Source organism: Gasterosteus aculeatus, chromosome 9 (genome assembly GCF_964276395.1).
Source record: "Gasterosteus aculeatus chromosome 9, fGasAcu3.hap1.1, whole genome shotgun sequence".
In the NCBI taxonomy this organism is placed as follows: domain Eukaryota; kingdom Metazoa; phylum Chordata; class Actinopteri; order Perciformes; family Gasterosteidae; genus Gasterosteus; species Gasterosteus aculeatus.
The window spans coordinates 12,869,781-12,892,973 of NC_135696.1; the positions used below are offsets into that span (position 1 = coordinate 12,869,781).

General features: G+C 45.1%; 1 protein-coding gene across 7 annotated transcripts in view; it reads right to left on the minus strand.

Annotated features, from left to right (window-relative positions):
* The window catches only part of nt5c2b (5'-nucleotidase, cytosolic IIb), a 25,358-nt gene continuing 2,165 nt past the window's right edge, over positions 1 to 23,193 (minus strand). The window contains exons 1-18 of one of the 7 annotated variants that reach the window (XM_040186550.2): positions 17,730 to 17,933; positions 15,989 to 16,108; positions 11,411 to 11,484; positions 7,296 to 7,413; positions 6,906 to 7,001; positions 6,698 to 6,789; positions 6,478 to 6,535; positions 5,809 to 5,902; positions 5,290 to 5,343; positions 5,083 to 5,166; positions 4,936 to 4,977; positions 4,717 to 4,824; positions 4,426 to 4,492; positions 4,171 to 4,341; positions 3,820 to 3,871; positions 3,444 to 3,504; positions 3,008 to 3,184; positions 1 to 2,431 (exon numbers count right to left, since the gene is read on the minus strand). In XM_040186550.2, the coding sequence (XP_040042484.1) occupies positions 2,207 to 2,431; positions 3,008 to 3,184; positions 3,444 to 3,504; positions 3,820 to 3,871; positions 4,171 to 4,341; positions 4,426 to 4,492; positions 4,717 to 4,824; positions 4,936 to 4,977; positions 5,083 to 5,166; positions 5,290 to 5,343; positions 5,809 to 5,902; positions 6,478 to 6,535; positions 6,698 to 6,789; positions 6,906 to 7,001; positions 7,296 to 7,413; positions 11,411 to 11,484; positions 15,989 to 16,089 (1,674 nt within the window). In that variant the 5' untranslated portion in view covers positions 16,090 to 16,108; positions 17,730 to 17,933 and the 3' untranslated portion in view covers positions 1 to 2,206. Of the gene's footprint in view, positions 2,432 to 3,007; positions 3,185 to 3,443; positions 3,505 to 3,819; positions 3,872 to 4,170; positions 4,342 to 4,425; positions 4,493 to 4,716; positions 4,825 to 4,935; positions 4,978 to 5,082; positions 5,167 to 5,289; positions 5,344 to 5,808; positions 5,903 to 6,477; positions 6,536 to 6,697; positions 6,790 to 6,905; positions 7,002 to 7,295; positions 7,414 to 9,402; positions 9,536 to 11,410; positions 11,485 to 11,881; positions 12,215 to 12,291; positions 12,387 to 12,582; positions 12,666 to 15,988; positions 16,109 to 16,264; positions 17,639 to 17,729; positions 17,934 to 23,193 lie in introns of those variants that run through there. The other 6 variants (XM_040186552.2, XM_040186551.2, XM_078108906.1 and 3 more) reach the window with 6 other exon arrangements.

The window sequence follows — 23,193 nt, forward strand, 5'->3', positions numbered from 1 at the left end:
TTATGAAATACTCTTTACTTTACATTTTTATGTAATTTACTTCAATGTACAGTGTGCAGGATATTTTCTGGAATCAAACAAACAAAACATTGTTCAGGAAAACATCAGTATGCAATAAAACATCAGTATGCAATAAAACATCAGTATGCAATAAAAGAAAAGGATTACTATGGTTTGTGGCATCTGTTACCGCGGACGCATGTGGGGCATCACGATAATGTATACAAATCTTCTAAAGCTCATTAAAACAAGGCTTCAGTTTGATGAAAACTAAATGTATATTTACAGTTCTGTAAACCAAGACCATTTAAACCGTAGTCGTGAACAATAACAAATAACCCCATGGTATGGATTACAATTAGTATATTAGTTTAATTACTTACTATACTATTATTATTATATATTCTTTTTCATTTGAACAGTTTTTTGTCTTTGGATAAACTATAATGACATAAAATGAAACCAATACTACCAAAAGTACCCGAACTACCCCAAGAAATGTGCTTCTTATTTCTTAGGAAACGGTTGACTATTTCCTTTTGCCAAATTGGCTGCCGGATGTAGCACATCGAGTTCCATATTTAATAAACAGAATCAATAATGGAGAATATTTCATTCCGAAAAGTAAAGGAAATATAATTTTAGCCGATAAATCCCCACAGAGAGAGAAACACATTCATCTTTTCACCACATCAAGCCAAAAAGAAAATGATGCAAAAATCAAATGTCATGTTTCTTCCCTTTTATGGCCTAAAACATCAGGCCGGTCCAACACTTAGGGGACTGTTTCAGCAGGTCAACCACCAAAGATAAAAACCGTTGAGGAAGGTTAACATGCAGAATACACTTGTTAAAAGGGGAAAGAAAAAAAGAAAAACAAAATTCAGGCAGCTTTCGTTGTGTTCTGCATAGTAACACTGATGCATTTACGATAGACACACATGTTGAACTGGAACAAATGGACACACCAGTGTTTCCTGTGCATCCTCTCCATCAGCACTGTTCTCTCTTCGCTTTTATCTCACATGAGGTATAAAAACGTCCGTCTTTCTGTCGGCTCAGAAATAATCTCTAGCTGCCGCAGTTATTTGATATTGACTTTATAAACTTTTTGCAGAAGATGAGCGCGGAGCGAGACAACGTCCATAAGAGGGCGCCATTCACAATAAACGTTTTTAAACCTCATGTTAATTTATTAGTGCACTTGGATTTCTATCCAGTTTTCAAATGAAAACAGCTAGAACACAATAACGAAATAGTCACTTCACAGTGTTAAGTGTCCCACGAGAAGAACACGCTCTATCGATGTGTTTCCCCCAGTGGACGATGCCTACATGTCAGGGTGAGCAATTAAAAAAATAAAAACCCACCAACCCCAAAACCAAGAAGATAAACAAAGCAAGCTAAGCAAGGAGCTTTTAGTTTTACCATACATTCTACAATATGCCTAGTTTCTTTGCATTCTGAGGCCGCTTTCCCGCTCCTATTGCACACTCAAAAGAGATCACTTCAAACTCTCGTGCTTCAGGGCCCCTGTGCTCCAGTGTAGTACCACAGATTCTTAGCTTATCGTCACTGAGGATGGAGCGCACCGTGTGAGACACACACACATCCTTACACACAAGTTAGAACACAGAACTAGTTAAACAGACAAAACTCTACTAGAAAAAAAAGAAAAAAAAGTTGTGTTGTTCCCATGTTGCATAAAAAAACAGTGTTTTAAAACAGTATCAGTGCTTTTTGTTTAGTTATAATCAGCAAAGTTGGTACTAAAACTGCACTTTACCAATTCATATCTGATGGATTGCATGGAGAACGTGACTGCATCTATTTAGTCCACCAGAAAGTCCTAAAAGTCAGATTCTAAAACATTGTGCAATGTTTTGTCTGTCTGATGGGTAAATTAAACGGAAATTAAATGAATGAAAAATAAAAAATAAAAGTTGTATGATGAAGCTAGCATAGATTGGCTCTTAGAGGACGAGCATGGACTCCTTTTTGAGAACTGGTCCATTTTTATTACTTGTGAAATCTCCTGTATGCGTGTGTTTTTGTTTGTGTGCATACAGTATTGATACAAACACACACACACACACACACACACACACACACACACACACACACACACACATCTCCTGCCTCACTCTAACCAACTCTGCTGGGAAACACGAGGAGGCAGAAACGCTCCGTATTGTCCAGCATACGGTTACTCCTCCTCCTCATCATCGTCCTCGTCGTGGCAGTGGGTGATCTCCTGGGGAGTCTGGGGGAACAGGTTGGGAGGTTTGATCTCGCTGAAGGAGCGGGTCAGCTGGTTGCGTTTGCAGCCCAGGTCCTTGCAGTCGCTGCAGTGGCTGCGGTTGCGTGTGGCCAGCGGCGACTCCGTGTCGATGTCCACGTGGGCGTGTTCCACCGTCGACTCGTGCGGCATCTGAGGAAGAGCGAGGACAACACATGAAGGAAGAGTCTGCTCTTTAATGAACCAGCGGGTCCGGCGCAGTGCCTTTGTGTGGGTGTTCCGCTGGGACCTGCTTGGATCGTAATTCATTTCCCTTGGAGGAAAGCGTCAGATTATTTATCGAGAAAGCTTCTCTCTACTTCAAAAGGAAGATAGCAGCAATCCCCCTCAGTCTCAGGTTGACTCTTTGGACCGATTGACTGGAGAGGGAACCTTTCGGACATTTATCAGAAGTGGCTTCATACAAATCCCTTCCTCGGCAGATAGAGCCGTACTAGGATGAATAACATCAGTGGAGACCCTTTGATGGATTTTCTGTGAACTGAGAAGACCGGACGACTGAACATTAAGGAGCAGAGAGCTTGACGTTCCCGCACTAAAGTCTGATATTGGAGTATTTTCCCCAACTTAATGAGACTTGTATTAACCTTCAAAGGCCTTGGACCCGAGAGAAAAGTCTACAGGCTAGACTTTCGTGTCCGTATCAGTAAGATGGTGCAAAGGTACACGGTTTATTGCAGCTCCTTTAATGGACATTCAGTGACTCACCAGCACGTGTGCGGCTCTGAAGAGGTAGCTGAAGGGGTAGTACAGTAGGTTGATGAAGGAGGCTGCGTACAAGTCGGCGTAACGCATCACTTGAGAGGCAAACAGAGTCTGTCTGGAGCCACTGCGGAAGAGGCTTCCCATCATGCCGTAGCACATGTCCATGTCGTGTGTCACTTTCTAAAAAGGGCAAGAAGGAGAAGCGGTGAACGTGAGGAGCCTGCAAAGGCATATCAACAAAAGAGATGCTCACTCCTAAAAGGGTTTATCATCCCAACTACAGAAAGAATGGTACCTTCAATCATGTTAATCATTAGACTACAATAGACACATGGACACACTTTGAATATGGGCATTGATAACTAGGCCGTCTCTAGAGGTGCGTCCAGGTGTCTCTGACAACCCGTTGTCATAGAAACAGAGGCGATTAAGGCCGCACCTTGACTTTACTCTGAAGCGTGCTGATGTCTGGCCTTTCGTTACTGCTGCTGTCCAGATGTCTGAGGAAGGAGGAGGAGAAAGACGGTAGGAAGGTGGTGGAGGGGAGGACATTGATATGAAGCTTGCTGAAAGGTAACGGGTGAGGCCAAAAATGTAAAAAAAGGGAGTTATTCCCGTCATTCCAGGCTACAAACAAGTGAACCAGGTTATCAGAAAAGCCTGCCCGTTTGACCCCACCCCTTTGACCCCTTTGTTCTCTGACAAACACTCTTGTTTCAGCAGAGAGCAAAGAGCGGGACAAACCTGATGTAAGAGACGTGCTGAGGAGGGGGGTATTGTGAAGGCGAGGGGAGGCTAAAGTACGGAGTTCTTACTTGTAGCGTTCTGCCAAGCAAATGTCCAGACTCTGCAGTTCCTCAAATAATGCTGAAAAACACAACAAAACGCTGAACCGACGTAGATTCACGCTGCATGTCCAGTGTTCTGCAATAAGTTAGCTCTTGTACAAATGCTGCTGACGCATGAGAACGGGACTATCCAGCGTCAGGCTTTTGACTTTGCACCTAATCATTATATGACCTTTATCCAATTAGCTCATGTCTTACTCATGTCTTTTTATGACCTGTTCTGAAATTCGCAGTTGCAACCAGGATACAAGTCGGGAATAGCAAACTGTTTGTCCCGTGTTTCTCTATTTGACTGTAGAGTTGCGTCTGAAAACTCACAGCTCTTGTCGGTCCACACGTGCAGCTCCTGGGCCAGCTCGGGTATGACCAGGAACGTCCTCCAGCCTTGGCGTTTCTTGGACTTGAGGATGTCTCCGAAGATGTGGTCCCCTATGTAGACTATGTCCTTTCCTTTGGCCCCCAGCAGGTCGCACACAATGTCGGAGGAACCTGGAGAAAGATGACAAGACTTTGGTTTAGCAACCGCGACTGGGCCACACGACTTAACGCTCCAATAGAGCAATAGAGACGCACCGCCGGAGTAGACTATGCCATGCTGCAGAGGGCCTGTGTAGGTTCCTATCTTCAAACGCCCCGTTGTCTGAAATTCAGAGCACATACATCGGATTAGTGACCGGAACCACGGCCCATTACCAAATTAATTATCCCACGGAGGGAAACACAAGTTTTCAATTTGGGGAATATGCACCATATCAGGCAATCAAGTTTGAATTGTTATATTTTTCAGAGTTGAATTTGTCGGGACATGCCGGCATTCACATGCAGTGAACCCAGTGGTAACCAGCTGTCTCAGCGTCTGCTCACCGTGTCCACTTGTCTGAGCACCGTACCCTCTCCGAAGAACAGCGGCTTCCTGGCGTCCACTAGGATCAGATCGAAGTAGGACTGCCAGGGCCTGTGGGAGGTGCCAGGCTGGACACAAACCATCAACACAGTCACGCATACGAATATTAAAGGGGTCCCCCCCCACCCCACCTCTATAAAACAACAACTGTGTGATGGAAGGGAAGCTGGTGTTTTTACCTTCGGCCCGTGGGGGAAGTCAAACAGGTAGTTCATGATTTTCTGTGAGGAACAGAATTGTTGAGAGTCATTCAGCTGCCGAAAGTCCGGCAGAAATCCATTCGAGGCAACGGGTCTCGACCTTAATTGATCGCCGCCTGTACTCACGTCAGTGTATTTGTAGTCACTGTTGGTAGCCAAGAACACCTTGGCTACTTCATTCATTCTGCTGAGAAGAAGAGGCAGCTTCCCCTGGTTGGAGTGAATAAATGAAAATGAATAAAAAGAGATCCTAGCAGAGTATGTATTGTACTATAAGTGTGTGTGTGTGTGTGTGTGTTTTCTAACACAGCACAATGATTACAAACTACTTACATCTCTCACTACATATTTCTCCAAGTTCTCAACGGTCTTGGCCTTCAGTGTACCCTGCAACGTGACAAACGGCAGTCAGACTAAATGAAAATCCACATTTAAATGACTGACAGTCTGCAACATTCTGACTTCTAGTTAGTTATTGTAAAACTGTATCTCATTTTGTTCAGTAACAGCCATAAGTGACCGCCCGGACGCAACAGGTGATGACTTGTGGCATTTGCCGTGTTTAGCGAAAGCAAAGCAGACGTAAAATGGTGTTGTGACAGCACACATTGGAGGTGGTTAACAAAAGCTGATCTATTCCGAAAATATATAAGATCACCTGCCGTGTTGATTGAGAAAGCGTTTGAGCAGTTAGTCCTTCGTGAGCACCAGAGAACGTCCCCGTGTGACCACACAACTCCACACCTGAAGCCCTTGCTAGAGTGCATGATACGGCCTTGATCCGGACCAAAAGAACCCAACCGCAGGTCCACATCCATGACCGAAACCCCAAACCTTCAAAGAGCACCTCACCTTGAAGTGGACCCAGTCGACGGCGTCGCGGACGTCCTGGAACATGCTCTTATAGGACATGAAGAGGTCGCCATTCTTGAAGCCGGATTCACAGCTGGGGGAGGGGAGCAGAGACACACACGTACACAGCCGTCGGAAGCTTTTCAAAACATGACATCTGCTTTTTGTTTGCTTTTAAATGGGATAGCCTTCCCTTGTTGGAGGGGTCCCCAGCCAAACAGGAAAGTATTCTCCCCCTAAAAGACCAACAACCAGGTTTCAGAGGACAAAGGACATGTAGCCATTCCCGATTACATTCTCTACCGATTTACAGGCGTCTCCTTGGAGTAACATTAGAAAAAAGATCACCGTTGAGTATATCGAGATGTGATTCTCTTTAGTTAGTGAGAACATTTGTCATCCGTATTTCATTATGATAAAGAGTTCATGCTTTTTCTACAAAATCAGTAGAAGAGATTAATAAATCGTTGTCTCTTTGACTGAACTCCCATTTATTTATTTCCTTTTTAAACCTTTTTAATTATCTCAGACTAGCAGATGAGACACCCGGACCCTCCCATGCTGCAGGGCTGGCTCTCCACCCGGTTTGGCCTGCGACTCCCTGTGCGTCACCGTGCGGTGGCCAGAAACGTGTTGCGTGACGCGGCGTGTTTACCAACGGCTCCTCACCTGGTGTATCTGTCACAGTTGGAGAAGAAATCCACAAGACAAGCAAAGAGGTAGGTCTCTGTGAAGGAAACAGACGGGCAGGGAGACGTCGTCAGCACTCGGACCGCCAATAAACGCACTCTGGTAGTCAGCTTTCGCTCCGGATAAAACGTCTTCTCTCGCTCATTGTAATTGTCTTAAGCAGTCCCACGGCCTCCCCCTCGGTGCTCAGAGGCCCTACCTGGCAGGTTGAAGAGTGTGTTAAGGATATAAAAGCGCTCCGTGTCGTCTCTCTGGATGAACTTGTTTGGGTAACGTTCCCGGATCTCAGGCCTCGGAAAAAGAGAAAAAGACAAAGACTAAACCTTCGTGTGTGTCTCGTGCACAGCCAAATGTACACAACTTCACATGTGCACATCTGGCCTGCAGGGATGTGATTTAAAACTCACCCTCGGAGGAAGTTGAATCCGTGGACACAGACCAGTATATTACCGTAGGCGTCAACCTTTAGCAGGTTTCCATGCATGGTGTCAAAAACAAGACCCCTGAAAGTCAGAGGAAATGAATGCTCCTGTAAGTCTACAATACAGAATTAAACATCATAATATCTAATATTTTAACTGCTATCATTTCTATCATTTCCATTACAGTCAGCAGGATTTTCTCCTGTAAATGCTCTAAAGTAAATTTACTTTTAACAGGTGCTTAATATCCTGGCTACATCCATTGCGGTTTGCTCGTGAAAGGGGTTAAGATGAGCGGCGGCACTAAAGGAAGCATCCTCGTGAGGATCATTGTTGTGGGGGGGGGGGGGGGGGGGGGGGGTCGGTTGGTCTCACCTGGTGGGGAACGATGGGTCGTAGACAAAGCTCAGCAGCTCCTTGGGGTAACCAATGAAAACCAGGCGCTCCACCGTGAGCTTGAAACCCAGTGACTCGTACTCTGGGGACTTGTACACTACAAATAAACACAAGCACAAGCAATGTTTTTACTAAATTCCCCCCCCAAAATAGAATCAGAGTACATGTGTATGATCTCCAACAAAATGACTCTGCCGTTGACTTTAAAAAAAAAAACTATTATGCATGTCAAAAGAATTACAAAGCTTGTAAATCTGCTTTATTCAGAAGCAATTATTAGCCACCGTAAACTAAAAAAGTAAAAACCCAGAATTAATTGATTTATAAAGTAGGCGATTGTCAGATAATTAATCTAAAACACCTTCAATCCAAAAATCAGGTCATTGATTAAGCGATCTATCTGCTGAGGGCAGGGCCTGAGGAGCACACGGCTCACAACTGTCTTATGTATACAGATGAGCGCTGTGTTGTCATTAGAGGCTCATACACTCGTGTTGCACCAGCATGAGACATTCCTAAGGCAACGTGCTCCACTTGAGAGTCTGTTCTGTTGCTCCAGTGATATGACTCTCATGTGACCCCCCCCCCCCCCCCCCCCCACCTCTAGCCCCCAATCTCACACCCCTGTCGCCCCGCGCTCTCCCTCCTCCCTCCTCCACGAGGATCACTACGTCCTGCACACAAAATCCACAAAGAAACAAGATCATGCGTGAAAATCGAAAGTCACCCAACCTTCAGCAGCCCTAACGAGCGCTGCAGAGGCCGATGACAAGCCCTCTCCTCCGCCCCTTCACGCGCGAGAGACCAAAACAAAGCCGGGTGTGCGGCGCAGGGGGAAAGGATATGTCAGATGTTATAAATACGGGGTGCTGGAGGTCCCCTGGAGACGGAAGGGCTATTGGCTGACGTTGCTGGGACAGGAGGAAAGTTGGTGCGCGGCGGGGCAGCACCGCGGGACAAAGCAGGAACACACATCGGTGTCTCACTCTCCAACGCAGGGTTCGCACACAGAAGCATGACGGGTGCGGACCGGAGTCGCAGGACGAGCTCCAGTTCAGTCGAGCGCTTGTGCTTCAGTGGACACCGCTTCTCTTTAAGATCGTTTCTGCATTATGATCACGTCAGCTTTCACACTTTTTCGGCCCCGTGCCCGGAGCAGAAGCGAACATCAACTTAATTGCCTTTGCTCCTCGGGGCCCCGTCCCTTATTATGAGGCACGGGGCGGTGGAATAACTTGATTTCCCTGATTGTTTCAGACGAAACAGATTGCAATTCACAATATTATCCCTAAAATCATAAAATACACTCACATAATGGAACAAAAACATACTGGAATCACTTCAGCTTACATTGAAAAAAGTCCAACAATCAGAAATAACTCTAATCTCGTTGACTTATTGTGAGTGCTTTTCATAGCCATTAAATCCAGTGTCGTTCCACCCCTACTTATCATAGTCTTGTGGAGGATCTGGGGCTATACAGTACATAGAAAACTATTTCGAGAGCTGTTCGCCTCCGTCACCTTTGCTATTTTCACTCTCTTTCTTTAGTTCACGGGTGGCTCTTTCCACTTGTTGACCTCGACACACAGTGTTATAGGCCCATTAAGGCCTCTGAAAGTAGTACGTCTAGTTTCTTTATATAACATGAACATGAAATGAAAAGCACCACACAACTTGGTGTCAATCCCAAAGTATTGTCTTATTACATGATTTAATATTTCAATAATTAAAAAACGTTTTTTTTTTATCTATAGCTGTAATTTTTAAAAAAAATCTGAAAAATAGTGATTAAAATATCACAGAATCGGATGGGTGCGACATGCTGTTTGTCTGTCTGAGCCCTGCTCACTTAAGACCCGAAGGAAGAGCAGTGGAAAACAAATAGAGAAATTCCCTCGTGTGACATAACCGAAGCTCTCACAGGCCATAAAACACTGAGCACAATCCACTTAAGCCAATTTGTATGACCTTTTCCCTTCTTTTAATTGAAAACCAAGGCCTTCTCCAAACACCTCCACACGGACACGTGACACCAATTGGCTTCGACGAATCCCTTTGAAGCGTAATTCTAGACGCCACTCACGGTTTCACACATCGACGGACTCCAGCGGGAGTCTGGATTGATTTCTGCTTCCATGCTGGAAGCGACGTGGAAAAGTTGCATCGTTCCGATAAGTTCCAGTGTCTTTGCCTCCTGCATTTCTGTTTTATAGGCGTCTTTGCTCCCCGGCTTTCAGACAATCCCTTCTCCCATTCCTCACGCTGTCAGCACGCACGCGCACACACATAAACACACACGGCCATCTACTTAAAATCTGGGCGAGAAGCGCGCTCAGCTTCAGGGATCGTTTACCTTGAGTCTCACATGACATTGTTGCCAGTTAATTATACCCCCTCTGCTCCATTTGCTGAAGGGTGTGGTGGCGTGGTCGCCTAATGTACCCCCCCAAACACAACACACACAGCTACTCTAGATACACAACCTGCACCCTTCAACTAATTGACCACTGGACCACACCGGGACTTTATCTGAATAACGTCACACATAACAGACACCAAACCTCTTAACCGTGTCAACTCATCTGTGGAATACAATAAGCAAATGTAGGCCTTTGTCACAGATTCATAACACCGTCAAACTAATGGTGCAAAAAGCAGGGAAGGAGCACGGCCTCGGGGAGCTACATTGCAGCCAAACTAGGACAGAACTATGTAGAGCTCTCGATGCAATCTGAGCGTCACCGCGTGTTCTCCTTGCGGAGCACACAGAGTGACTGAGGCAATGTTGATCTGGTTCACAGTAGCGTCAAATACGACTAAACGGTGTGATGTGTTTGCATCCACTGCAATAGTTGGCCACTATTGACCTTTGTGTATTTTGAGGATAAACCGGAAGAAAAAAAAAAGCGTAATTTTAGTAAAAGCGAAGCTGAGGACGGTGAAACAACAGCGTCTCGGGAGAAGAAGCTTCACCTCCGGCACTCTGTGAGGCGGGAAGCTCTGTTATCGAAACCTGAGCGCCCGCCGTAAAGACATACGATAGCCGAGCTTCCAGTAAACATCAACACTTGGTTATGAGCACCCATAAAGAGAGTCATGTCAACAGCTGAGCGTGTGTGAAATCGCGGGGGGGTGCGGAGCCGGACCGGGACTACGAGTGATCCCTGTTCTCCAGGGAGGCATCGCCGGAGAACTCGGTAAACAAGCGCGACCTGCTTTTCAAAGTCAGGGATGGTCTATTTATAAGGACGGAGAGACCAAAACCGGGAGCTGAGTCACAGAGCTCCCGTTAATCAGGATACTTTTTAACTGGTAACAGGTCGGTAGGGAAAAGAACATCTCGCCAAAAATCAACTTTGTTATCGGGAGCTCGATGTGCCACTGGTATTGACCTAGATAATGAAATGTGGTCAATAACCTGCAGTTGCGTGGGGGGACGGCAGGGTAGCCTAATATAGAGTTGAAGAGGAGGGATACTGTTGACTTTAACATCCACACAAACACCACGAGGTGATGAGAAACTCAATAACTGGGAATTCAGGGCAGAATGAAAAAGGCGACAGATCTGAAAATCCCTCAGTCGTACAAAGGCAATAACAAAATGCTTTTTTCTTTCTTTCTTTTTTAACAATACATGTTTTTGGGATTGACTTGCATGGATACGTTTACTACATAGCTAAACATTTTCATCAATGTGGGCTACAAGTGTCATTGGAACGGTCTACATTATTAATAGGAACACAGGAAGGACAGTGCATGTAAAGTGAGAATATGTTACGCAACCGTCCTGCCGACCTATAGCACCGGGCTGATCCTTTCTGGTTTCATTATTTAGCCTTCTAAATGTTAGAGAGATGGCCAAATGTATAAGTACCAAACTGTGAAAGGTAAAAGTTAAAAAAAAAGAATCCAAACACATTTAATTAGCAACAAGACAGTGATACAAGCATTTAAATCTTCAAATTGAAAGGTAACAACCACAAAACGATCTTTCCTTCATCCTAACTTTTAGAGTACATTCAAAAGAAATCATGCAATTATTTTGTTTCCACACTAGTAGTATTATTTAGGTAAATGTGTATTCAACTTACCTGCTAAAGTGTAATCCATGTCAAAGCCAAAGCATTTAATCTTCTCCATTGCCAAGCTTCTGTTGACAAACACTCTGCAGGAAACAAGTGGAGGTAAATGTTTTAGTTACAATGCAAAATGCCTCCATAAGATTAGTATTTATCCGGCAGACTCAAAGGAACTCAATCGACCTACTAAAACAATATTGTAAAAAAAGTCTATCAAATACATTTATACACCAGATGTTTAGTGCTTTTAGTGGAAAAAACAATTTCATTTTGACATTTTCAAAAGGCCCATTCAAGTCTGTCACTCTTCTTATCATCTTCAATCCATTATATCAAGATTGGTTTAATGGTAACATGACAAAATATTTTGTTGCAGCATGAGCAAAAGATTATGCATTGCAAGAGTTATCAATGTATTATTGAAAATGAATACAAGCTGTTGAAAAACAATATAGTGAAAGAGAAGACCACAGCTTGAGTTACCAAGAGGCGGGTCGCTGTCGCTGTGTTTCTCACTGACAAAGACATCTCGCTTAAGAAAAGTCAAGTAAAAGATATCACACAAAAAGTAATCCGTCATGGGAATGTCTGCGATAACTGAACATAAAATCAAACACTGCATGTCAGAAGACTTTATGGCCTTAATATTTGTTCGGCATTCTACGTCAACATTCAATTCAAATCTTCAAATAAATCCTGCGTCTACAGCAGCGGCATAGAACTACACAATTGCGCAGCACTAAAACGGGTAAGAAAAGAGAAAAGCGGTTGAGTGTCCCAAAGCCACATGTCTCGTGAGTTCAGTGGCTGCCAAAACCTACAGGAAGTTTACAAAACACTCAACCAGAAGATTGCGCAATCCGGACAGACGGCGCTCTGGTGCGCTGACTCACGGATCAATCGGGACACTGAAGTCTGTCGTGGACACGGTGAGGGACGATGTTGACATGGCCTGGTTGCCAGGACGTGCACAGAGAAAACACGAGCCGCTGCTCTGACCGCTGGCACGGGGCCGACACATCTCATCTTCAGCATCTGGGACACTCCCTTGATATTTACACGCAAGTCTATCGGCTAAAGGGAAATGAAATATGCCGCGCTGAAACACAAACTAGCCTACGTCACACAAAACTGACCCGACTGCAAAGCAACGCATCTCCTCAAGTGTAAAAAGGTTGAAATACCTGGCAGCAGACCCATAGTGAACCAGCTCCCACTTGGAGGACAGACCAGCAGATGCCTGGTGATGCATTCTGTGCGAAATTAAACCTCAGTTTGACACTCTGTTGGTGTAAACCTGCTCGACCTACACAGGGCAGCTAGAAAAACAATGCCCCCCCCTCACCATCTCTCTCCCTCTCCCACTCTCTCGCTTTGCTTTCTTGCCATTCAGAAATTTTCGGACTTGTTGCAAAAATGATTGTGGTCATTCCGTGTCCTTCTCTGTTGTTGCGTGTTGCCCGTCGGGTTTGTTGTTGTGCAGCACGATGTTTGTGGGCCCTCAAAGACATCCAGAACAATCACAAGTCAGGTAGAATCAAGAAAACACCCACAGCGACGGCTGCACAGGAGCACATTTTATTAAACAGCAATGCTTTTTTTATGGGAATTTAAAAAAAACAGGCAACTGAATACCTGAGCGACATCGACGAATCGCTTTATGACATTCATATAAAAGCAAACTTTTTTTTCTTACTTTTTACCAACACATTCAGCAGGAGTGTGCTGATCATATTTTATATAATCAATAAAGGCTGTTCCACTTGCTCAAATTAATAATCATATTTAGACTATGATTTCCCAAACAGATCAAATTCAGACAATTCAGTCGTATGATCCAAAAAATAAATCAAGTTTAGATAAGAGACTTTGAACTGAGTGGTTTTGCATCTAGTTTTAGAAATAGCAAAACCTAAATAATAACACGTTAACGTTTACAGTGGAATGTATATTTTAAGTTATTTGTTTGCTTATGAGATCATTATTATGGCCTCACGCTGCTTCCATAGACACTAATATAGAGTCACCTCAATGAAAAACAAATGCACTACCGCTGTCAGAATCCCTCTGCTTTAAATCCAACTCCCTCTGAGTGGCATTTAAATCTAAATCTCTTCTATCTTGTTGAGCTGTTGTCATTTCACACGTGACCTCTTTCTCAACGCACGTGGGGGGGTGGGGGGGGGGCGGTAAAGGACATTCATGCATCGTAACGCAGGGGAGATTATGGCTCTCTCGCCCATATTGACGAAGGGTGGGGTGGCTGATTACCGGAGTCCGCCGCGACTTTGGTCCTGGCCGAGTCCCACAACAGAATCCCCCGACCGCTCACGCTCCCCCCGAGTGCAGCTGCGCGCCAAATCAGACAGATTTATCCGCTGCGCTCTAATCTCTCGCAGACAGCGATTCGAGTCCCAGAGATAGAACGTGTATCTGTGTGTTTGGCAGAGTCGCCGGCCCTCCGCTTTGTGATCTCGGGGCTGCATTGTCGGAGCTGAGCCCTTCATTTGAAGTAATGGCCCCAGTCTGTCTGTGAGATAGATAAAAAACTGCTGTTGCAAGTCGTCTTAGTGAACACCACCTCTGTACCTTTGTAATCTTTGCACGCATGATTGCTTGCATATGAGTATCTTAATGAATGTCGTAAGCTGAGTAAAATATTTATTACATGTTTTAGTACTACATGGGTGTTTCCGTTTCCTAGTCAATGGGTACAGGAACAAGGTAGTGTATCCATGGAAAGACGCCATTGTTTCATCTGTTAAACCATTGAGATCAATATAGAACAACTGTGGAGGGTTTTCCTTCAAGCCAACTACAAGCTTCTTATTCATGAACGGACTCCTCTGACGTCAGCAGACCCGTGATATTTCGTTTTAGGAATTTGTCGGAAGAGTTGAAAGAACCAGCATGACTTGCTTAAAAACCAACACTCACAAATTGAGGCGGCATGACCTAAAGCTTGTGCTCTGAATTACAAGTCGTGTGTAAGACAGGGTATACATGACGAGAAGAAACTTTGTTATGATGCCAGTCGAGCTGTACATATTCTTAGTTTTAGCACTATGTTTCTGAATGTGATGATTTCCCCCCTCTCAATGAAATGAATAGCAAATGCCTCTGTTTGTCCAGCATCAGATTTCATACATTATATATTCTAAGAATCATGGTAAATATGGTCACATGGAATGTGATCTGTTGATTAACAAATGTATATATACATATATATTGTGGTAGATTACAGGGAGAGGTGAGGGGGTTGCTGATGGAGGGGAGGTATCTTGCGGCCAGATGGCTCCCCCGCTGAGCATTGTATGGACTTCCTGCCTAACGGGGAGAGGGTGGGAGCAGTTTAGTAATTGAGGTATAAGAAGGGGAATAAACAACCCACTGGAGATGAAGAAGGAGAGAGGGAATAGACCAGACCAGACCAAGTAGACCGAGACGTAGTTGCGGAAAGTAGAAAAAATAAGATTTAACCAAGTGTAAGATTAACTGGCTTGATCTGGACTGGCTGACTACCCCCTGTGTACCGAAATGTTCTGGAAGAGGACCTGCTTGTGTATGACCTGGGAAAAGAGGACGATGAGAAGGCCAGAGAAAAAGGATGGAGGAGCACGCTGGGACTAACGGGGCTCATCAGGAAGGAACACCCACAGGTGGCTTCCAGAGACGACGCCTTCTTGTGACTCTTGACAGCAGGAAGCGCAATGAGTGCGAGAAGCCGGGGCAAATCGCCTGGTCCTGCCCAAACCGTGATGCCCTGATGCCTACGGCCTCAGCCAGCGAGGTAGCCGGGGGCCGTACCTCTAATACATCGACGACGTGCTGGGCTGAGGAGAGTGGGCCTTCACCCGTCACCCCGGTAAGAGCCAACGGGAAGGACACCACGGGGAGTATGGTGACCCTGATCCAACCTGACTTTGCTCAGTACGCAACCCTGACAAACACAGTTGCAATTACCTGCATACACAGTGACACACATTGCAGGAAGTGGACAACAAAGAGCCAACGGAACCCCCCCAAACTCCCGGAGGGGGACTTGGCCGAAGCAAGTCAGGAGGAAGTGGAGGCGAGTCTGAACAACATGTTTCCAATGGACCAAGAGGTGCCTCTGCCTGCCTCTCTAGCAGGTCCGTTTGGTAGAGCCCAATTAGAGGACCCCAATCTGCCCCCCGCAAGTTACTGTAGTGGACGGAAAACCAATTGACTTTTCGATAAAGAACAAATTGTTATAGTCAAGACGAATGATGAATGTTTGGAGTTGTTATTGGTGCCCCGTCCCTTTTGTCAGACAGTCGCGCCATAGACCTGGTGGGCCCGTTACCAAAGAGCAACCGAGGGGACCAATACCGTACAATACACCAATACCACTACCAAGGGAATTGCACGCGAGTTGGTCATGCTTTTTTCCTGAGTGTGTATCCCTGATCAAATCCTAACTGACCAGGGAACCCCATTAATGCATGTATGTCTATCTCATATACTGTCTGGCTGCTCCATTTATGACACAGAAAACTCTGCTATCTCATCTCGATATAGTTTGAGTTACTCAGAAATGCACATTATACCTCGACACGTGTTTCTTACCTGTGGTACGGCTCTCTTCTGTATTTTTTCATCGACACACCATCCATGTTGGCGGGTAAGTCGGCGTAGTTCTGCAGTCTGTCACTCCATGAAGTGGTCATCTTTTAAACCTGTCAGTGTCTGAGGAGAAAGCAGCAGCACATACGGAGGGGCTCAGTTTAAGAACGTGTGGTCAACCACAAACATTCAAATCCTAACCTCTCGCAGCATATTTACTTAAACAAGCAACTAAACCTTAGTGTTCTGTGCAACATGAATAACACCAAAAAATAGTACCTTTCTGATCTGAACAGGAGCCTCTACATTTTTGATGTTTTACGGTTATTTCTTGGGTAATCCTTTTCAATAAATTCCATTAACCACATATCTTTCAAACTGGATGTCATTTTTAGGGATGGCCTCTCTTCATCCACCTCTAGTCGCCCGTACTTTGTGCTTCTGGTTGATCGACCTGCAGCAAGCTTTACTTGCTGGAAAGGAGCAGCTTGAGTAGGAGGCATGAATCAGCTGTCCTCGACCTCTTGCACATCAGGAAAACAAAGTTGTCCCGGACCTTCACGGCGTCGGGATCTTCCGTTATCGGTGGCTACCGGCTGAGTTTGCCAAAAACATCAGAAGCCTGGTGACATCCATCCCAGGCTTGCCGTGCCATCGTCTTGCCCGGTATTTTGCACAAAGGTGTCGCTGGCTATTAGTAGTTCTATGACGGGTTGTCACCAACAAGTTATTCAGGTCTGTGTAATGTGTGTTACGGTACATCAACACTTGTTCAACAGGATCAGCACTACCCAGGTCTGCCGGACTTTGATCATTCAGATTTTGGCCACTTCATAAGTCTGCCATTTTATTTGTGCGTTGCTACACTTAAAAAAAGACATTACACTTACAAATATTGCGATTCCACCTAGTCCGTCTAATGTTACGCACGTGAAAGGAAAAACTTCACGTGAGTAATGTGATGAAGTCAACTGACCGGTTATCAACCAGAAAGGCTTAGACCAGGGGTCTCAAACTCAAATCAGGTGCGGGCCAGATGCAGCCCACTTCCACGGGTCAACGGGGGGGCGAAGGGTACGGCCAACGGACACCCGCGGGGTACCGGGCCGGAGTTTGAGACCCCTGGCTTAGACTAAAGCCCGAAGAGGTAGACAACAATCTCTGGAAAGCCTTGTGAACGCCCGCCTCAGTGGGACGTGAAGCCTTTGCGGGGGCTGCTGACTCTTCATCGCCCTCCCGGTAAGTTAGGCAGAGGAGGTCAGGCGGAGGCAAACCACACAAACACCGTGTTACACTGTCAAAACATGAATTCGACGTGTATCCCAAGACAATGTGAACGTTACACGTATGTTTCACCGTCGTATTTGGCCCTGTAAACATAAAGGGCTTTTCTGTGAACAAAAACCGCGGTGAAAGCCGAGCGGATTATTTTATGCTAATTTACTGCGAAAGTGTCGTGAGCTAAAATCAAAGGGAAGCCTCGTTCTTTAAGGTCAACGCAGCGACCGACGTGTCGCTGGACCGGGAGAGAGACAGAGAGAGACAGAGAGACACAGAGAGACACAGAGAGAGAGCTAGCAGCCTCCGTGCGGCTCCTCCGCTCCGACCGCAAGCGGGAAAAAAACATCGCGTAGCTCGCTAAGCAACAGCGTCAAGGTGTCGCGGGGTTGGGGGGTGGAGGGTGGAGGAGGGGGTGGAGGCAGATTTAACTGCGATCAGCCGTGACTGGCATCACTGTACTCACCTCCTTGAGTTCCTGAATACAACAACCGCACAGTCGGTCGTTCTGAGCATGCGCGGTGAGCCGAGTCGACGTGTGTGTGGGGGGGGGGCTCGTTTCCTTCTGTCTTCAGTGTGGGGGGGGCGGGCGGGCAGCGGACGGGTGTTGCACCTGCTCTCTGCGGTGTCTTTCTCTGTGTGTGTGTGTGCGAACAGCTGTGCGTTATGTGACGTTCAGGTCGCGGAGTAGATCGTCCTCTCAAAGGGGCGGGGCTTAGTGTCGTAGTGCGCTGCAACGGGGCTCGGCACACCTGGGCGGATAACATTCATGCACCTGGATGCAAAAGTCAATTGTTGCTTGTAGGGGAACCGCAGCATCGTAAAGAATAGTGCTCGAGTTCAAATCCTGTCGCGAAGTATTGTTAGGCATTTAAGTAGAACACCTATTGATGGAAAGTGTAGAAGAAAGTAAAGTAGAAATGTTTAGTCTAGAATTGTAATTTGTGTGACATTAGATAGTAGTTATTACACTAGCATGTTGGATGAAGTGAATGCAATATGAGTCAAACACAATGTAGAGTCGTGTAAATCATGCATGCATGATGGATGGATGGATGGATGTCACTGTTTGCATTGTATTTCACTTTGTAACTGTATCCATTATCACGTTGTTTAGTTATTAAATACTTTTGGATTTTTAAATTTGAGCAAGTTGACTCTTTTGATTCATCCTTTCCGGCCAGGACGAGAACAAAGGAGTGACGCCTCCTCGAGGGCTTTCCGAACCCTTGATAGTACTCACATGTATGTATTTAACCCAACTGAAACAACTCAAGAAAGCACAATGGACGTCAATGACAACGTCAAGATAAGTTGTCTCTGGTTTGCTGGGTGCTTACGGTGCAGATAAATGTGATGACACTTGTATTCTGTGGTTGATATCATCAGCGGCGGCAGAAACACTCCTTTACTGAAACAAAATGATGTGAATTGACTATTTATTTATTTTTACGTGTGACATTGTAGTGTTGTAATGCAAAAGTATTTTACACCTGATAGAGGTGGAGTTTGGTTGGTCAATCTCAGATATCACCAATCTAGGGCTCAGGCCTCCTCCAAAGGGTCACCTGATACATCTGATGAGTCATGATTAATGAGAAAAAAGAAAAAGTTCTGTCACACAAATGTGTGGTCATTTGTCTAATCTTTGTTCTTTTTCTGTGAATCAAAACTTTTATTGGAGTTAAAAATTAAAATGTGTTTTTTGAGGTTATTACTGTGATTATTTTTTGGGTAAATTCTTCATCTAAAAACTTACTATATACTAGCTGTCATACAATGGAGTAAAAAGCACAATACTCTCTGAAATGTTTTTGAGTGCAGAAGTTTAAAGCTGCATAAAATGTAAATACCACTAGCACATTCCTTCTAAAATAAAACAATGGCTTTGGTGTTTACTCATGGCCGCTCACTTCTGTTATACCCTTTGGATTAGAAAAACCTTCTCTTAAAACTTAAAGCCATTGTATTCATTCTGCCAAAGATGCAAAACTACAACTGTCTGTGACAGTGTTCAATAAATAGCCTATAAAAATGTCACAATACAGGTCTACAATTCATTCATTCGGGGAATCAGCGTTCCATTGTCGTAATAACTACGTGCCTCCCCGTCAAAAGCTGCACGTTTACTTTGGCTTGCAGGATGATATTTTATTGTTGCACTGACCTTGCAACCTTATTTTTTAATATCAGCACACATTTTAAGAGAAAGGCAGAGACAATCTCCAGGGCACTGGAGCCATGAAGCCTAGTTTATGCTTCTGCGTTTTCAGAGCGACGCAGACGCAAGACCCCCTCGCGTGTCCCTTGCGTGTTCCTTGCGTGTCCCTTGCGTGCCTTTTCACACCTCCTTGCGTGCGTCGACCCATTTCTCTAGGCTTGCCTCGCTTTCGACGCATCCATGGAGGGAGGTCTCCACAAATGTCGGTTTGCCGGTCGAGAAGTGCACAAAGTTGAGGAGGAAAATACGGGACAAATGTGTCCGTGATGAAAAGCAGCAGTGGTGATGCACGGGGCAATAAAGTCTATGATTTGACACAGTCAACCACCAGATCCTTATTTCCTCCCTTCAGGAACTTGGTGTCTCAGGCTCTGCTCTCTCCCTTCTCTCGTCCTACCTCGACGGCCGCACCTACCGGGTAACCTGGCGAGGATCTGTGTCAGAACCTTGTCCTCTTACTACTGGAGTTCCTCAGGGTTCCGTCCTGCGTCCCCTCTTCTTCTCGCTCCACACCAACTCTCTCGGCGCTGTCATTCGCTCGCATGGCTTCTCCTACCACAGCTATGCCGATGACACCCAACTAATTCTCTCTTTCCTTCTCTCGGACACCCAGGTGGCGGCACGGATCTCTGCCTGTCTGATTGACTGACATCTCTCATTGGATGTCCGCCCACCATCTGAAAATCAACCCCGACAAGACTGAACTACTTCTCTTTCCGGGAAAAGACCTGACTGTCAACTTTGGCAACTAACGGCCACTTTGACCGCTAGGAACCTCGGCATCACACTCGACAACCAACTCTCCCTGACTCCCAACATCAGTGCAACAACACGATCCTGTAGATACTCACTCTACAACATCAGGAGAATATGTCCCCTTCTCACTCAGAAGTCTGCCCAGGTACTGATTCAGGCTTGTATCATCGTCCGCCTGGACTACTGCAACTCCCTCCTGGCAGGTCTCCCTGCTACCGCCATTCGACCTCTGCAGCTCATCCAGAATGCAGCAGCTCGACTGGTCTATAACCTTCCGAAATTCTCCCACACTACTCCACTCCTCCGCTCTCTTCACTGGCAACCGGTGGCTGCCCGCATCCAGTTCAAGACATTGGTACTCAAGTACCATGCTGTGAATGGATCGGGTCCAGCATTCATCGAGGAGATGGTGAAACCCGACATCCCAACCCGCACTCTCCGCTCTGCATCTGGAAAACTACTCGTTCCTCCCTCACTGAGAGCAAAACACTCGACTAGATCTCGACTCTTTGCTGTCCTTGCTCCAAAATGGTGGAACGAGCTCTCTGAAGACACCAGGACCGCAGAGAGCCTTCACATCTTCCGCCGCAAACTAAAGACACACCTCTTCAGACTCTACCTCCACTAAAAGACTAACAAATTGTAGCACCTAAATTGTACTTACAACACCACTCATCTATAGCAAATTGTAAATTGGCTTATTTGAGGAAATTGCACTTTCTTGTTTATTGTTCTTCGGAGTTTGTACCCTATGGTTGAATGCACTTATTGTAAGTCGCTTTGGATAAAAGCGTCAGCTAAATGACATGTGATGTGATGTGATGTAATAATGTAATGATAAATATATAAACAAACCAACGACTTCCACACACAAAGACGTGACTGTCTAGGTCGTCCTCAACAAAACACGTTACTCCACCTGTTGTTCTGGTGGTGAATTGCTCTGCAACACACGCAAGACTTTTAGAACCATGATTTGAAACGAGTGCGTCGACACGACGGTGTGTAAAGACGCAGACGCAGAAGCAGAAGCATGGGACCCAACGGGTCCGAAGTCAGCAAACAATGGCGTCTGGTAGTGACGACGCACACACAAACACGCCCCCCATGTCAATCACATGCATGCCGCATTCACTGGACAGGCTCACAGTAGGAAACCAGAACATCATAACATTGTCATCAACATCATAACATTGTCCCACACAGCAGCTAACAACGGGGTTGCTACAATATAAAACTTGCGGGCCGCACTAACATTAAACGTTCATATTACGGTGGGGGCCACAAAATATCGTCCCGCGGGCCGCAATTGCCCCGCGGGCCGTGAGTTTGAGACCCCTGTTTTAGAGGGTTAAAAAGAAACTATGTCCACATTTGTAAGTTTACCACCGATCTACAAATAGAAGTTGAAAAAAACCTTTCACTTTTAAACCAATTAGCAGCCTCTTTTCAACGTCCGGCCATGGACGTCTTTTAAACGTTGTTTCAACGGATAAATTGGGCATTGCAGTTCCCGCCGCTCAATTGGCCTGACTGGTCGCAGCGGAGAGCGGCTGCCAGACCAGATTGTGGAAGAGCAGGTTGGAGAGTGTGAGGAATAAGTTTACGAATACTGATACCACCTTTTGCATTTAAAGGATTTTGTTATCTAGTCCCGTTAGGTTCAGGGGTGCTGGGAGTATTATACGTTTCGGTTATTAAATAATTAAGTTAGTGAGGACTTTTTTGTTTAACCTTTGGTTTTCTTAAATAGACTGGGATAATCTTCCTTTTTGTTGTCTTCTGTTTTTGAGTTCCACAGCACCCATTGGCCCCATTCTCTTTTTGTAAGCTCTGTTCAGTTCTGTCCAATTCAAAAATAAATATCCTTTATAAATACCGATTATATCTTGTGTTATGTTTATGTCCGTCTACCCCCAGCAGGACGTAACAATGACATCGAGGCAGATTATTTAGAATTTGAGATCAATTCTGCTGTCTACACTTTGCCGCATGCATCCACCTGCTCAAATGACATGTTAATTTACAATGAAAACCTGGATCTAAGCATTGCATTGCGCCTCCTCTTGACTCTTCCTGTCTCTGTTGCCTCTGCTTTGAAGTTGATCAAACCCTATTCGAGTTCAACCATGTGCCGGGAAAGGCCCACGGGACTTGCACTGATTTCAATAAAAAGAGATGTTTGGAGGTCCTTAGATATAAAAGACATAGTGGCTGCATTTGCAGAAGCCAAGGCCCATAAGCAGCAGTTTTAAGTAAAAAAAAAGGCACTACTACAGGACTGTGGATAGGACCACGGTGTGACAGCAAGTCTTAAGTTCTTCCTTTCCACTTCAATTCCTTGTTTGTTTGTTTTTTTTGCTTAGTTCCGTTTTTATTATTCTGAAAATTGTTATGTTATCTTTGTTTTTCTATTATTTAAATGTGTGTAAAGTTTGCATTCAAAAAGTTATGTTATTGATTATTTATTTTATATGTTAATTGTTTAATAAAAGATTTCTTTACTGATCCGTAGTCCTGGACTTCATTTATCATGATTCTGGGGTGCCCATGGGCCCCAAGGTCCTTCTTGCCTTGGGCCCCCTGGGGGTCTAAGGCCCCTGATGACTCATGTCAGTTCACAATTCCTCCATCATCATTTAATCTGAACATCCAGCTGCCAGGAGGCTACATTTACTTCAGTGAAATTTACATTTACAGTAACATCTATATTATTTAACAACTTTGTGTTACTGCCAAACCTTATCCTTGGAAAAGTTATTGCATGAATTTACATGAATTTCTCTCTAAATGTTTGAAAAAGTGCCATATGAATATCGTTGTTCTTTTTTTCCCCATATGATAATGCTAAATGTACCAATACTGCACAGGATTTTAGAACGTGCGGCATTTTACAAACGGCGCCCCATATGTATTGAACCTAATCTTTCTTTGGCGTTCTCGTTTTCTTGTA